General features: G+C 37.8%; 1 protein-coding gene across 4 annotated transcripts in view; it reads left to right on the top strand.

The window, feature by feature from the left end:
- The window catches only part of ZNF385D (zinc finger protein 385D), a 338,618-nt gene that overhangs the window by 298,408 nt on the left and 23,072 nt on the right, over nucleotides 1-17,138 (top strand). For all 4 annotated transcript variants that reach the window (XM_079922475.1, XM_079922476.1, XM_079922478.1 and 1 more), the window contains one exon: nucleotides 9,353-9,586. In XM_079922475.1, the coding sequence (XP_079778601.1) occupies nucleotides 9,353-9,586 (234 nt within the window). The remainder of the gene's footprint in view (nucleotides 1-9,352; nucleotides 9,587-17,138) is intronic.

Genomic DNA, 17,138 nt, shown 5'->3' on the forward strand with positions numbered 1-17,138 from the left:
GAGAAACTAAGGCTGCAGTGTGATAAGATATTGATTGAGATGTCATGTTGAGGTGACACTGGGTTATTAAGTCATAGTTTAAACTACTATTATGTAACAGCCTAAATGGGAAAAGAATTTGGAAAAGAATAGATACATGTATATGTATACCTGATTCGCTTTGCTGTCCACCTGAAACTAACACAACATTGTTAATCAACTATATTCCAATATAAAATTAGAAGTTTAAAATAAATAAATATATAAACAAACAAACTAGAGACCTCCATTCTGAGGTCAAGGACATTTAAGGTTAGAAGATACAAAGTAGTTCTCAGCTTCCGTTGGCCAACTGTTGGATCCCGCCTAACTCCCCAGGACCTGGGTAATTTCTGCTGAGCCCTTGGTGCTTCCAGAGCCTCTGATCTCCCTCCTGCTTGCCCTGGTCCTCTTGCCTTCTTTCCTTCACATTATCCCCACTCTCTGCTTCCTGTCCCAAGTCAGGCATCCTTTGGTCAGGGTCTGACCACCACCACCTTCTGAGGGCTTCTGCATCATTCGCTAACCTGACAACCTGATTCTCTAAGGCTTTTTACCCGCCCCCCCCAATTTTAGGAATTGATAGGAATAACCTAAATTCCTGATAAATGTTCCTATAAAAGAAAGTAATCTCATGTTACCCTCTCAAATCATATGATGCTCTTAAAAAAATGGCCGATCCCCATGAAACTAATGAGTCCTGGCTTCAAGAGGAAAATCCAGAAGTTGAATCAGCTCTTTCTTTCAACAGGCTCTGAAAATAGTTTTCAGCAGAATAATTTCTGTTCTAAGCTGCACCTGGTGTACACGGCCCAAAGTGAGTTCAGCAGATCCATCACCAGGATCCCTGAGTCTGAATCTACTCTTGATGTAATTGCCTCAAACAGATGGTAACAGATTGGGCAGCTTCGGGACACATCTCAGAAGTTGCAGTTAGATATTTTTGTTACGTAGGTTTTTGAAATCGCTTGCCTTCCTATAATTTCTGATGCACAAAAGACATGGGAACTCTAGTTCAAAGGATATAAAGGTAGAGAGAATTACTCACCTGATCCCTTAGGACATTAAGAGTTTTAATCAGTGGATCACTGTTTGCATAGCACTTCCAAATAACAGAACTTTGGAGGTGTGATAAAGTTAGAGTTTGAAGTACAGGTATTTTTCTGGTATTTTCTGGTGATGCCTCTTCCTGCTTTACTTCCTCAAAGAGAACAAATCCATTGTTCCCTCCCCTCTTGTGGTATGGGAGCCCTGTCACTCTAGTACACAAATGACATTGTGTTTACTTTTTTTTTTTTAATTTTATTGAAGTAGAGTTGATTTACAATGTTGTGTTAGTTTCAGGTGTACAGCAAAGTGATTAGTTACACAAATATATATATTCATTCTTTTTCAGATTCTTTTCTCCCTGTGCTATACAATAGGTCCTTGTTGGTTATCTATCTTATATATAGTAGTGTCTGTATGTTCATCCCAAGCTCCTGATTTATCCCTCCCCCGCCCCACGTTTCCCCTTTGGTAACCATAAGTTTGCTTTTGATATCTGTAAGTCTGTTTCTGTTTTGTAAATAAGTTCATTTGTGTCATATTTTAAAAAATTAGATACCACATATGAGTGATATCATATATTTGTCTTTGTCTGACTTACTTCACTTAGTATGATAATTCTAGTTGCATCCATGTTGCTGCAAATGGCATGTTGTTCTTTTTTATGGCTGAGTACATCATGTTTACTTTCTAACCTCCAGTGATTAACACAGGGTATGACACATGAGCGTTCAGTCAGGTCCACCCCAAAAGTTTCAGGGCCAAGACAAGAGTTCAAATGGAGACCATGCACTGTATAGCTAAATGTTTACAAGCTGTACCTCAAGCTTCCCTGGCAGCCCCCCAGCCTTTACCCAGGGATTGCCTTTGTGACCTGAAGGTCAAAGAATCTCCCTGCCTGAGTCAGCCCTGAGCCCTACCAAATGATAACACAGCTCTGCAGGAACAGGGCAGAAGCTGTGCCCCAAGCCAGCCCTCTGATCCCAATCAGGTAGCCCACTGGGGAAGCATCCTTCCTCCCCAACCTCATTTTGTGGACTCAGGATTCCCAAGCAATTTTAAGCATTTCCTGTATCACTATAGCAGAAAGAGGGAGGGAATGTTTTGGGGGGACTTTGTCTAGACATACTTTTCGGTGATTTGAGGTGGTTGGTGATTTGAAAACAAACCTTTTTCTCTGGTTCCCAGATAGAGGCTGTGATCTCCTTTTACCTCTCAACATACATAGCCACACATGCACACACATAGCCACACATGCACACACACAGACACGCATGCACACACATAACCACACATGCACACACATAGATGCACAAATCATAAACACCCAGTCCAGCTGTCACTTCCCTTTCTAATTAAAATTTCCATTTGCTCAGCTGGTTATCAAACTGTCTAAAAAGTGTTTTTATAAGATCAAAAAACTGCAAAAATAGACTTTTGTTTCAGTGGCTTGTGATACATGGAGGCCAGTGCAGGGGCCATTCCTGCCTGTGTCTAAGAGGCTGGTACTATGCCCAGTCAATGTTGATCAAATTGGATGAAATCCAGAGGAAGGAAACCACCGGTAATAATTTCTAAAAACTTGCAATTTTTTTTTTTTGGTAACGAAGCACCTTTTTATACTTCAGAATGTCAGCATATTTAAGAGGAAGCAGCTGTTCTCACTTGCTAGCAAGCCTGGTTGAGACTTTATTTCACACAGAGAAGAAGGAAATAAATTGTGTATCATTCTGAGTCTTCAGTCTAGCAGAAAACATGATGATTATCTTTGGGACATACTATTAATTTCTGTTACCTGGGAGGAAACTTAAATAACTCACATCTGGTTCTGTCAGTTGGGTTATGAGGTCTGTAACTAGGAGAATAAATTTCTTACCTGGACCATGTAACTTGGCCGTTTCATTTTATTATCTAGAATTCAAGCTATTGATTATTTTCTGGAATCTTTTCTTATGCTTTTCTTATTTTCTGGAATCTTTTCTTATGCTTTTTGAATTTTTTAAAAAAGTATTTACAGTGTTTTTGTATAAGAATGAGGGCCAAAATGGGCCACTCTGAATACTGACAAGTTTCCTTTCATTCTCCACTAAAGCCCCATTCCACAAAGTATTAACAATCTGTTTTGATGTCAAAGCCAAATAGTGACAGTTACAATAATGAATGTTTGCTAGAGGGCACTGGTGAAAAAACAGCACAGAAATGCAAACCCCAGCCGTCTCAAACTGTTCCTTCCCACTGGAATGTACCCATCCTTTTCGACTCCCAGTCACATAGATTGTTCCCATTGGGTCATTGGTTGAATAGTGCAAAGAAATCTGAATCTGGGAAACATTAAGAAAAGTGAATTGTTATTCTAGTTTCGCATCTTTTGGAAAAGACAAAAGAAAACTGTGCAGTAAGGAAGTCTTGCGCGTTACTCTTATCATTTTGCAGAAGAGGTTGTTTGAGAGCTGTCGGTTTTTTTTCTCCTCTCCTCCTAAATGGACTCCAGCAACTTAATACATTAGCATAAATGGATGATTAGACATACATGATTGACTCTAGCTCGGGCCAAGTTCAGTTTTTTTTAAGTCAAGTTTTTAAGATTCTATCTTCCAACACTCATAATAAATCATGACTAATTGGAATTAACTGAAAGGGATAGAGTCAGTTCTTTTACGAACAAAATCAAAATTTTAGCAATGAAAAATAAATGAAGAGCTTGTGCTTCTGAGCCAGACTGTCTGAATTCAAATCATTGTACTTCAGCTGGCAGCTCTGGCATTGCACAAGTTCCCAAATCTCTCCATACCTCAATTTCTTCTCTAAGATGAGGATGAAAATGGTATGCCCATCTTTGTTTTTTTTTAATTCACGTATAGTTGATTTACCGTGTTGTGTTAGTTTCAGGTGTTCAAAAAAGTGATTCAATCGTATATATATGTACATATATTTCTATATTACTTTGTATATTATATATTATATTATTTTAATGATTTTTTTCCATTATATGTTATTACAAGATATGGAGTATAGTTCTCTGTGCTATACAGTAGGTCCTTGTTTATCTTTTTTAGATATAGTAGTGTGTATCTATTAATCCCAAACTCCTAATTTATCCTCTTAGTTTTTTAGGAGGCTTGAATGAGTTTATACCTATAAATGCTTTAAAATTGTTTTTACTATCATAAGCTATAATTGTGTTTTGTTCATTCATTCATTCATTTATTCATTCATTGCTTTCTTTCAATAAATATTTATTGACTGCCTTTTTATGCCAAGCATAAGTGCAAGGATATAGCAATGGACAAAACTGATGAAGGATTGTTAAGTTTATTATTATTATTATTCCAAGTCATTATGGGTTGTCTCATGAACCACTCAGCACATACTGGACATCTATTATCCTTCCCATCTCCTAGCACAAAATAGCGACTCAGTAAATGTTGATGGAGGGAAGTTCAAATACATGAGTCATTGCAACATAGAATAACAATCTGGATTTGCAATAAGGATTTGGAATTGGGAGATGCAATGTCAAGTCCCAGTTTTACTGAAATTTCCTAATCTAAAAACCTAGAAAGCTATACCATGAAACCACTAAGATCCCTTTTGACTATGATTCTAGAAAGTAACTGAAATGATGCACTATTTTTTGACTGGTTATAATTCTATTTTTCTTAAAATAAATAAACTTCTAATTTTAGTCTAGCTTTAAATCTACAGAAAAGGTACAAAACACAACAGAGTGTTCCTGTATATGCTCTCAGTTTCCCTTATTATTAACATCTCACATTACTATGGTGTATTTGTCAAAGCTAATGAACAAATATTGATATATTATTACCTGGAGTCCATATTTCATTCTGATTTCATAAGTTTATACCTAAAGTTTTTCTTTTCTTTTTCTTTTTTAAAATTATGTAAGTTTCAGGTAAACAACATTATAATTCAACATCTGTATACACTACAGAGTGATCACCAGCATAAGTCTAGTCACCACCCATCACCATATAGTTGACCCCCTTTTACCCATTTTGCCCACCTCCATCCCCCTTCCCCTCTGGTAACAACTAATCTAATCTCTGTATCTATGAGTTTTGTTTTGTTTTCTTTTGTTTGTTCCTCTGTTCTGGTTTTTTAGATTCCACCTAGGAGTGAAATCATATGGTATTTGTCTTTCTTCATCTGACTGTTACAATTGTGTGTACGTACCACATCTTTTTCTGAATTTAATTTCTTATTTTATATTGCAGTTTAGTTGATTTACAATGTTGTGTTAGTTTCCTTATGTTCTTTTTTTTTTGCCCCAGGATCCTAACCAGGACACCACATTATATTTAGTAATCCTGTCTCCTTAGACTTGTCCGGACTGTGACAGTTTTTCAAACTTTTCTTGTTTTGATGACCTTAATATTTTTGAGGACTCTTGGTCAGGAATTTTGTAGAATGTCCTTAAATTTAGGTTTGTTTATGCTTTTCTCATGGTTAGACAGGGGTTATGAGTTTTAGGAGGAAGATCACAGAGGTAATTCTCATCACATCCTAGCAAGAGTATATGCTATTAACATGATCAATGATATAAAATTTTATTTTAATGACTGGATAGGTGTTATATATAATGGGTAATTTAATGTACCATACTAAGGAAAATATCTTTGCTATATGAAATTTCTACGCAAAGTACAGTCATCCTTATTCGCGCGAGATTGGTTCCAGAACCCCTGTGGTTACCAAAATCTATGAATGCTCAAGTCCCTTATATAAAATGATGTAGTATTTGCATATAACCTACACACATCCTCCCGTTTACTTTAAATCATCTCTGAATTACTTACAATACTTAATACAATGTAAACGTTATGTAACTAGTTGCAAATACAATGTAAATGCTATGTAAATAGTTGCCTACCCACAATAAATTCAGGTTTTGTTTTTTGGAAGTTTCTGGGATATTTAAAAAAAAAAATTCGATCCTTGGTTGGTTGAATCCGCAGATGCAGAACCCCCAGATACCAAGGGCCAACTAAATGAAATAGTTGATTCTTTTGTGGCATAATCTTAAAATATATTTACTTTACTTTAAAAAAAAAAGTCTTCTTTATTACTGGCAAATGAAGAGTAAGTGAAAAATTCATGTCTTGTTATAAATTAATAGTACTCTTATCTTTGTGGACTCAAGATCTACATATTAAATTTAATGTCAAACATATAACTGTTTGTATTTCTTTCAAACTAACCGCAAGCTTGAGAAAATTCGCAGATCTTTGTTCAGCTATGTGGTCTGAAAGATGCAACAAAGTAAGAAGTGCTGGAAATTAAGCATTTTGATACTAATTCCCCTAAGCCTGTCTCGTGCAAGGGACTTGCCTTAAGAAATATCGATGTTAATACTTCACTAAGCCCCGGACATGGACAGCCTGGTGTCTCTAATCTTTGGTGTCCTTGGTATAAATGTACATTATCCTCTGGGATTAGGAATGACGCTGATGTAGCTGTCACAGAGATTGGAAGATCCATGGTTATGTTTATTCTATACTTTTGTTATGAATTTCACTGTAAATAGAGAAGGTGGCTTAAGATTACTATAATTTATGCAATGTAAAATTTTCAGATCAAGACATAAAATAAACATTGTCAATCCAGGGGAAAATTGTTAGAAGTAGGGTACTACTAGGGATATCCTTATTTAGATTTAAATGAAATAAATACCTACAGTATCACGCTCTGGCTCCAGCAAGCGGCCACAATAAGTTTAATTATACCTATCTTTATGGTTGTCCCTTCCCATAGAACTGACCATAGAAACAATTGAGTGGTTTTAGCCCACTACTCTTTGTGACCTTACTATGGAGGTTCATTATTATGGCCAAGAGCATCATTCACAATACATTTTTCCCCAAATCCCTAATTTCTTTTTTTTTTTTTTTTGCGGTACGCGGGCCTCTCACTGTTGTGGCCTCTCCCGTTGCGGAGCACAGGCTCCGGACGCGCAGGCTCAGCGGCCATGGCTCACGGGCCCAGCCGCCCCGCGGCATGTGGGATCTTCCCGGACCGGGGCACGAACCCATGTCCCCTGCATCGGCAAGCGGACTCTCAACCACTGCGCCACCAGGGAAGCCCCCTAATTTCTTAATTCCATGAAACACTGTGTCCTGACTCACCATATACTACTTGTGTGAACTTTGGAAATTTCCTTAACGTCTGAAATTTCTTCATTTTCAACAGCATGTGTGACGGTTAAATGAAATTACGTATATAAAACACTTAGCAAATGAACTGGCCATTTGCTATTTGTTCACAGACACTCATGCACCTGCTGTCAAAGAATAATTTCCAGTTTGCTGGGAGCAATGATGCCTACTGGACCATCTCAAGTTGGTTGTTGTGTTTTATACCATATCTAGATTCTCAGAAACATTTTCTAGCAATTACCTGATATTTCAATGTTGGTATCTTAGTAGGCAAGTAAATACTAATCAGGAAGTGGGTCTCTCAGTGTTTAAGGAAATAAATGTATTCTGGTGGCAAAATTCAGTGTTAGGATCATTTTATTTATTTTTCTCTAGCCTTGAGAGAGACTAGTCATGGCACTATGTTTTTTTTTTTTCTAACATGGTTGGAGGATATTCTCCACGACACTGCAGGGGACTTACTTAATGGTCTTACAGCTAAATAAGTGATTAAAAGTATAGGAAGCGTCAGGCAAAGGGAAGAGCCAGATGAATTGTTTTATACAATAGCCCTCAACATGCATCTGAAAAAGAATATATATATATACACATATATAAAAGTATATATTATATGTATACATATACACACATATATATATAACTGAATCACTTTGCTGTACACCTGAAGCATTGTAAATCAACTATATTTCAATAACATTTTTTAAATGAAAATTAATTCATTAATTAAAAAAAATAGAGCCCATTTCTCTTCTGATTGACTAGTGTGTCTGATGCCATATTTGGGAAAGAAACCATAAGCAACCTCTCCCATATTCCCACCTTTCTCTCTGGATCAAAGGGAAAAGCCAAATTACAAGGCATCTTGATAACATAAACTAAAAAGAAGTAAGCGTTTATGAGGACAACACTTCATTGCAGGTAGACCACTGTCCTTTACAGCCACTGCCCACTCCATTTATCATGGACTTTACAGCGTGGCACTGGATAGTGACCACAGCAGCATATGGAATGAGAAACGATTCCAAGAGCAGCTGTGGCTGGAGAGACAGCCTGGGAATAGTTTGAATAAGAGGTTAAGAACTAGCCAGCCGGGAGGCAGCAAAAAGTAACATAAAAATAGAAAGCATAGGGCATAGGGCTCATTTGCAATTCATTGTTGGGTATGGCAGACATTGCTGACATGGTGTTAACTAGCCTGTTTGGGTTGGGAGCTGTGTACACCCGAGTGAAGTTAGGACAAGGTAGTCTTACTTTGGAGGTTGACCTCTCCAGCTTTAGAATCAGACTTCAGAGGCAGAAGGGTTGTAGGGTTACAGCGCATCAACACTTTCTTGGTCATCAAGCTCTTGAAAGCTGTGACATTAACATGATATGACCAGTCTGTGAATTCCTTATAAAGAGTGGCTGTTGATGTTTGAATACTTTTGTGTCACAAGCTCCCTGAACACAGCCTGGTGCAGAGCATACATTTAATAAATATGCTAGATTAGAATTCATCTTATTTGTATATGGATGATTTCTGTACCTGTCCAATATACAACTCTTTGTAAATAACGCAATGGTTTTCTAAACCTTTGATCTGGACAAAGCGATATGATATCAGGGTTCTTTTTTTTTTCTATATTTTGCACAAGCATACACAGGAGGATCAGTACCTATTTTTTAATTAAAGAAAGAGATGTAGAAAGAAAATAGAAAGACAAGTAGTAAAGAAAAATTAAAATATCTTAAAAACATGTATCCTCCATTTTATTTTTTTTTAAAGCCATCCTTGTAGAAGTATACAAAGCACAATGCACTGTAAAGATTATTTTACTAAGGCCATATGTTAACAAGAGAAATTTGTGAATATGTTTATTTACCCCACGGAAAAACGTTAAAGCCTGTTTGTATATATTTTCTAGAATTGTCCGAACGTGTTATATCAATAGACAAAACTATAAGTGGTCATCTATGTACATTTCCTCAGGAGATGATTGACACGTAGTCGACAAGCAGCAATTGCTAGCTGTTCTTATCATTATTAGCAGAATGTAATATTAGTGATACACTTTCGAATAGGGAAAGGTAATACCACTGTTTTTGCCTTTTCTTCTGTGCTACTTTGACTGCAGACAGTACCACAGGGACACCAGCAATATCAACGACGACAACTGTGGAAATTCGCAAAAGCAGCGTTATGACAACTGAGATCACTTCTAAAGTGGAGAAAAGCCCCACGACAGCCACCGGCAATAGCTCCTGTCCTTCCACGGAGACTGAGGAAGAAAAGGCAAAACGGCTGCTTTACTGTTCTCTATGCAAGGTTGCTGTCAACTCCACCTCACAGCTGGAGGCGCACAACAGTGGTGAGATGCAGCGATTTATTTTCTGTCTCAACAGCTCTGCAATTATCTTCCTCTGAATAGATTAGATCTTTTGCAGCAGGGGACAGAGGGGGAGGCAGAAAACTGGCAACTATTACATGGAATTCATTAACCATTAAGAAGTAAAAATGACAAGCAAAGTGTCACTTACAGGGGGGCAAGGAAGGGTTTCCAGGGCTCCCTTGCCATGCTGTATATGTGTTTGTGTGTATGTGTTTTATAAACATTAAGAGAGACAGTAAAATATAATTCTGAAGCGTCAACTTTGCATTTATATGATTTCTAGATTGCTATGTTACTTCCACACATTTGCTTGTAACTGAAATTTTCTGAAGTTGCACCAATAATATAGTTGCAAAAGTTGGTTGCATAACTCCATTCACTTTTGGTTAAAAACCTCCCTATTATGGTTTTTATGGCAAATAATGTTGTTTGGGCTAAATCTATATGAGCTGGAAAATTAAACTTAAGAAAATACTTCTTAGAGACAGCCATGATGTCTACATATAATATTTTATTTATTTTTTCTGACAATGTAAAGATACTATTCCTTTGTTTTGACTGAGACTCAGAGAAGACACATGACCAGCTAGGTGACAGAGCCATTATTCAAACCCAGGTCTCTCTAACTAACACTAAACTTTCATATAGCATAACAGAAAATACTGGTAAGGCGGGATGGAATTCTCTCCTGATGTATTTTGATTCCATCTCCCTGCTCTTTCTATACATATATGTTTATATCTATATCTATATTTAAAGATGTTTTATATATATATAAACCTATCTAACTAGATACATATATAGAGTATATCTATATCGATTTAAATAGATAAAGATTTTATTGTTTTATTTGTTTATTTATTTACTTATGTCCTGCCTGAGGTTTTAGCCAGCCCTTTGTCCCAAGATCAGTTTTTCTCTAAAAGACTGGGTTCATTGCGAGGACTCTGTCAGCAATTACAATCGAAAAAGAATCATTTGTGAATCATACCCTGAGTTAATAGTGCAGCTGTGTGTTGATGGCGTCATCGACCAATCATTGTGCTGCACGCGTAATATTCAAGTACTGACTTCAAGGCTCTAAGGGGGTAATTGCAGAAGGAGGACAATTCCTTCCGCCCACATCCTCGTCCTGCAGGCAGCATGAGTTATAGTCAGGGAGAGTTCATGAGTTCAGGGGCTGGGAGACACAGAATAGCATCTGGCCCCAAGTCAGAATCTGTACCATTCAGATTTGCCCTCTGTTTCCTCCTGCGAATATGTTCTTCCTGAATGTGAGATCACTGGGAGAGGGTGGGCATCATTGGAAATCCATTTACTTTTCCAGAACTCTTGATCATCCCCCCATAGCGACAGAGAAACACATTCACTCTGAGGGAAGGTCTATTTTGACAGATAAACCATAGCCTTTGAGGTTGGAGTTAATTTACGAAGAACTTGGATGTCCTTTCTGAATTCTGATCAGAAACATCTGATTAGGAGGCAAAGAAGGGATGACTTATTTGTTTACGTCACATCAGGTCAACGTTTTCCATATTACAGTTCTATGGTCATCTCTGGTTTGTGTGTAAGAATTGCCGTTGGAGCTTTATGTATATATATATATATATATATATATATATATATATATATATATAATATGAATGTCAAATATATCCATACGTTTATATATAAATACATTTATATTTGTTTAAATACATACACACACACACACACACACACACACATATATATATATATATATATATATATATATATATATATATATATCTCCTACATCCTGGGATTCTGATTTATTATATATCCAGGGCTTGGGAAGCTATAGTGTTTGGGAAAAGAAAAAAAAAACAAAAACAAAACCTGGCAAGTGTTTTGCAGGCAGACCTGAGAACTAGTGTAACCATCTCACCTGGGAGTGTAAGACATACTTTCGGTTGTCACCCTTACTTGAATCCCTTTCTAAGGGTGTCCCCTCCAAGCCTTCAGCCCAGTCGGGGGACTTCGACCACTCCCCTTCCCTCCAAGGTGCTGCTTGGGGTTCTTGGTTCCTGTATTTCCCTTCCTGCGTCAGAGATCTTCCCCTCGGGGTGTGATGTTGGTAAACCTGCGGGGTGATTGTAGAGGGCAAGGGTCCGCATATGTCCCTCTCCTGTCAGGAGTAGGAATGGTCCTTGTAAGTCTCATCATAGGATTATTGTGGTGGGTTCTAGTTTGGGTTCCACGAGAAGCAGACTCTGAGACAAGGATGTCAGGGCAAATAGTTGTTAGGGAGATAAAGGGACAAGGTTAGTGGAGTTGGGAAAGGAGATAGGGCAGGGAAGGTGGCCAGCAGAGCCAGCTACCAACGTGGGCAAACTGGACCTTACCCACCAAAGCCGGTCCCCCGCCCAGCTCCTACGCTTTTACTCTTAAAACCTTCAAGTGATCACCTAGAATGACAGAACTAAATTGACTCAAATTCTGTGTCTTTATCTTTACAATCTCAGCACTATCATTGTTCATTTATAATCCGCTGTTTTCATGAAACATAGGTATTAACACAGGGCATGAAGTGCAGCCTTTGTGAGCTCAAAGGATTTCGAACCGCTATGAAATGATTAGTGAAACTAAAGCTTGTAACCGAATTTGTGTGTTTCTGGGGATGACCGTATAATGGAGAGTTCTACAAACTAATTTCCATGGAGCAGATGATGTGCTAATTTAGTATATACGAAATCTCAACAGTAACCACCTCCATTGTTTAGAATATAGACCAATGAAATATTATTTAGGGAAGAGTCCTTATCACTGACATTATTTAGAGTTACCAGATCATGGTGCTGGTGGAAAGCAGACCCCCTTTGGTTTTTTTGTTTGTTTGTTTGTTTTTGTTTTTTTGCGGTACGCCGGCCTCTCACCGCTGTGGCCTCTCCCGTTGCGGAGCACAGGCTCCGGACGCGCAGGCCCAGCGGCCATGGCACACGGGCCCAGCCGCTCCGCGGCATGTGGGATCTTCCCAGACCGGGGCACGAACCCGTGTCCTCTGCATCGGCAGGCGGACTCCCAACCACTGCGCCACCAGGGAAGCCCCAGCGGGCCCCCATTGTGTAGTCCATTTAATCAGTGTTCTCTAATTCTCTTTAAGGACCCCCTTCTTAGTTACGCACAGGGCAGACCACAATCACCACCCCACCCACTGCATCCTCCACTCACCCCCACCCTGTCAATATAACTTTAAAAGACTTCTCCAATTACTTCTTAGAGCCAGATATTAGGAAAACACTGTTAAGATTGGTCTGTGTTTTTCAGGAAACCAAGTTTGAATATCAGTTTTGCTCAGAAGCAACCAGGATGCAGCATGGGGAGATGCGTCCTTTGCATTTGAATGTAATTCTAAGTGTTTCTCTTCTTTATCCTTTTAGAAATACATGATAGACATGGAATCAGGGCTATAGCACCGAGCGGAGAGTTATACACTTATGGTCTGTTCATGGGAAGCCTGCCACCTTCAAAACATGTTTTTCTCCTAATCTTGGAAAACGCATTTTTAAAAAAAATTTATTGAAGTATAGTTGATTTACAATGTTGTGTTAGTTTCAGGTGTGCAGCAAAAGTGAATCAGTTATACATATACATATATCCATTCTTCTTCAGATTATTTTCCCATATTGGTTATTACGGAATATTGAGTAGAGTTCACTGTGCGATACAGTAGGTCCTTATTGGTAATCTATTTTATATATAATGATGTGTATGTGTCAATCCCAATCTCCTAATTTCCCTTCCCATGCCGTTTCCCCTTTGGTAACCATAAGTTTGTTTTCAAAATCTATGAGTCTTTCTGTTTTGTAAATAACATTTGTATCATTTTTTAAAAATTAGACTCCACATGTGAGTGATATCATATGATATTTGTCTTTCTCTGTCTGACTTACTTCATGTGATTCACAAAACTGTCTAAGAGTGCTTGAAATACCCTGAGAGGACATACTCTTTTCGAGAGATCTGGAAGGCTCCTTTTCTTTGTGTGTTATAGACATGTATTATAGAAGATATGTTTTGCCTTTTTCTTTAAAGAAATTCCCCCCAAACATCCTACTAGGTAATGCTTTGCTTAGCTATTTTTGATGATTTTCTCTATATAATTGAAAAAAACTTTGGAATGTTTTATAATTAGTCCTCATTACTAATTTGGGCAGATTTTTCTGGTAATGACTTAAAGTGGTAACATTTGATCATTTTCACTAAGCTCATTCCAGTTCTTCTATCCCTACACAGAGCTTATTTTTAAGTTCACTAAGTTTTAATATATAGAAATGACACGTTATCAAAGGATGGAATTTCTAAATTTTTGCCTAAACACAAAATCAGTGTTAAGAAGGAGAAGAGAAGATTGACTAAAATTTCTTGAGCATGTGGGTGTACCAGAAATAATGCTTAAGATAGAAAATGCATCTAATACGATACTTCAGTAGAGGAGATATTTTTTTTTTCTATAGCTACAGACACTGAGGCACAAGTAAGTTGAAACTACTCAGCTGATGGAGGCAAATTCTGACTTATACCATTTCAGAGCCTGAGCTTATAAATCTCTTTCCAGAGAGTTTGCTGTGTTTGTTGATCTTTATAAATATCTAATACTTTGCTAATCTTCACTGATTGTCTACCATGTGTTGCTCATTGAGAATCTAAATTTGAGCAAAGCCCAGGAGTTGCCTTTTAGGAAGCCCTGGTCTAGTTTGTGCCTCTGTGTTCAGGAAGAGAATGGGTAAAGACTTGTTTCATCCAGAGATGTGTCCTTTCGTGTTTCAAGTAAAAAACTCATTTAAGCCAGTCAGCCATGGTGGCCCATGTTTATGGCCTTATTATTATTAAGGCCCAAAGATTATCTACCACTTCTCTTCAGCATCTTCTAGGGTAATGGTAAGACTTCAACTGGATGGGAAATACAGATACAGACTCTTCTATCACAAGTCTGCTGTTGCGCCTTCTTTAAACTTTCTACAAATGTTTAAAAAACCAATTCAGCCCCATAGGCCTCCATGTTATGCATGTTCCTGCAGGGCATACTTGAGCAGGAGAGCTGTACTGTCTAATATGATAACGACTAGCCTGAGACGGCTGTTTAAATTTAAATTAATTACCTGTTCAGTTTCAGCTGCAGTAACCTTATATCAAGTGCTCAAGAGCGTCTCTGACTAAAGGCCACCATATTGGTAGGTACAAATCAAGAACATTTCTATCAGCAAAGAAGTTTCCATCAGAGAGTGGACTGGAGCTACAATTCTTTTTCCTTTTTATTTTTTTAATTTTTATTGCAATATAGTTGATTTACCATGTTGTGTTAGTTTCAGGTGTACAGCCATGTGAATCAGTTACACATATATCTACTCTTATTTAGAGTCTTACAATTCTTTTGTTTTTTAACATCTTTATTGGAGTATAATTGTTTTACGTTGTTGTGTTAGTTACTGCCGTATAACACAGTGAATCAGCTATGTGTATACATATATCCCCATATCCCCTCCCTCTTGTGTCTCCCTCCCACCCTCCCTGTCCCACCCCTCTAGGTGGTCACAAAGCACAGAGCTGATCTCCCTGTGCTATGTAGCTGCTTCCCACTAGCTATCTATTTGACATTCGGTAATGTATATATGTCCATGCCACTCTCTCACTTCGTCCCAGCAAACCCTTCCCCCTCCCCATGTCCTCAAGTCCATTCTCTACATCTGCGTCTGTATTCCTGTCCTGCCCCTAGGTTCTTCAGAACCATTTTTTGTTTTTTTGGATTCAATATGTATGTGTTAGCATATGGTATTTGTTTTTCTCTTTCTGATTTACTTCACTCGTATGACAGACTCTAGGTCCATCCTTTCAGTACAGATAACTCAATTTCTTTTCTTTTTATGGCTGAGTAATATTCCATTGTATATATGTGCCACATCTTCTTTATCCATTCATCGGTCGATGGACACTTAGGTTGCTTCCATGTCCTGGCTATTGTAAATAGAGCTGCAATGAACATTGTGGTACATGTCTCTTTTTGAATTATTGTTTTCTCAGGGTATATGCCCAGTAGTGGGATTGCTGGGTCATATGGTAGTTCTATTTTTAGTTTTGTAAGGAACCTCCATACTGTTCTCCATAGTGGCTGTATCCATTTACATTCCCACCAACAGTGCAAGAGGGTTCCCTTTTCTTCACACCCTCTCCAGCATTTATTGTTTGTAGATTATTTGATGATGGCCATTCTGAATGGTGTGAGGTTTGCACTTCTCTAATAATTAGTGATGTTGAGCATCCTTTCATGTGTTTCTTGGCAATCTGTATATCTTCTTTGAAGAAATGTCTATTTAGGTCTTCTGCCCATTTTTGGATTGGGTTGTTTGTTTTTAGGTTATTGAGCTGCATGAGCTGCTTGTATATTTTGGAGATTAATCCTTTGTCAGTTGCTTCATTTGTTACTATTTTCTCCCATTCTGAGGGTTGTGTTTTCATCTTGTTTATGGTTTCCTTTGCTGTGCAAAAGCTTTTAAGTTTTATTAGGTCCCATTTGTTTATTTTTGTTTTTATTTCCATTTCTCTAGGAGGTGGGTCAAAAAGGATCTTGCTGTGATTTATGTCATAGAGTGTTCTGCCTATGTTTTGCTCTAAGTTTTATAGTGTCTGGCCTTACATTTAGGTCTTTAATACATTTTGAGTTTATTTTTGTATACGGTATTAAGAAGTGTTCTAATTTCATTCTTTTACATGTAGCTGTCCAGTTTTCCCAGCACCACTTATTGAAGAGGTTGCCCTTTCTCCATTGTATACTCTTGCCTCCTTTGTCAAAGATAAGGTGACCAAGTGTGTGTGGGTTTATCTCTGGGCTTTCTATCCTGTTGCATTCATTTATATTTCTATTTTTGTGCCGGTACCGTGCTCTCTTGATTACTGTAGCTTTGTAGTATAGTGAGAAGTCAAGGAGTCTGATTCTTCCATTTCTTTTTCTCTTTCTCAAGATTGCACTGGCTATTCGGGATCTTTTGTGTTTCCATACAAATTGTGAAAATTTTTTGTTCTAGATGTGTAAAATGCCATTGGTAGTTTGATAGGGATTGCATTGAATCTGTAGATTGCTTTGGGTAGTATAGTCATTTTCACAATGTTGCTTCTTCCAATCAAAGAACATGGTATATCTCTCCATCTGTTTGTATCCTCTTTAATTTCTTTCATCAGTGTCTTATAGTTTTGTGCATACAGGTCTTTTGTCTCCTTGCGAAGGTTTATTCCTAGGTATTTTATTCTTTTTGTTGCAGTGGTAAATGGGAGTGTTTCCTTAATTTGTCTTTCAAATTTTTCGTTGTTAGTGTACAGGAACACAAGAGATTTCCGTGCATTAATTTTGTATCCTGCTACTTTACCGAAATCATTGATTAGCTCTGGTAGTTTTCTGGTAGCATCTTTAGGATTCTCTATGTATAGTATCATGTCATCTGCAAACAGTGACAGTTTTACTTCTTTTCCAATTTTGACTCCTTTTATTTCTTTTTCTTCTCTGATTGCTGTGGCT

Source organism: Stenella coeruleoalba (genome assembly GCF_951394435.1).
Source record: "Stenella coeruleoalba genome assembly, chromosome: 5".
Lineage (NCBI taxonomy): Eukaryota > Metazoa > Chordata > Mammalia > Artiodactyla > Delphinidae > Stenella > Stenella coeruleoalba.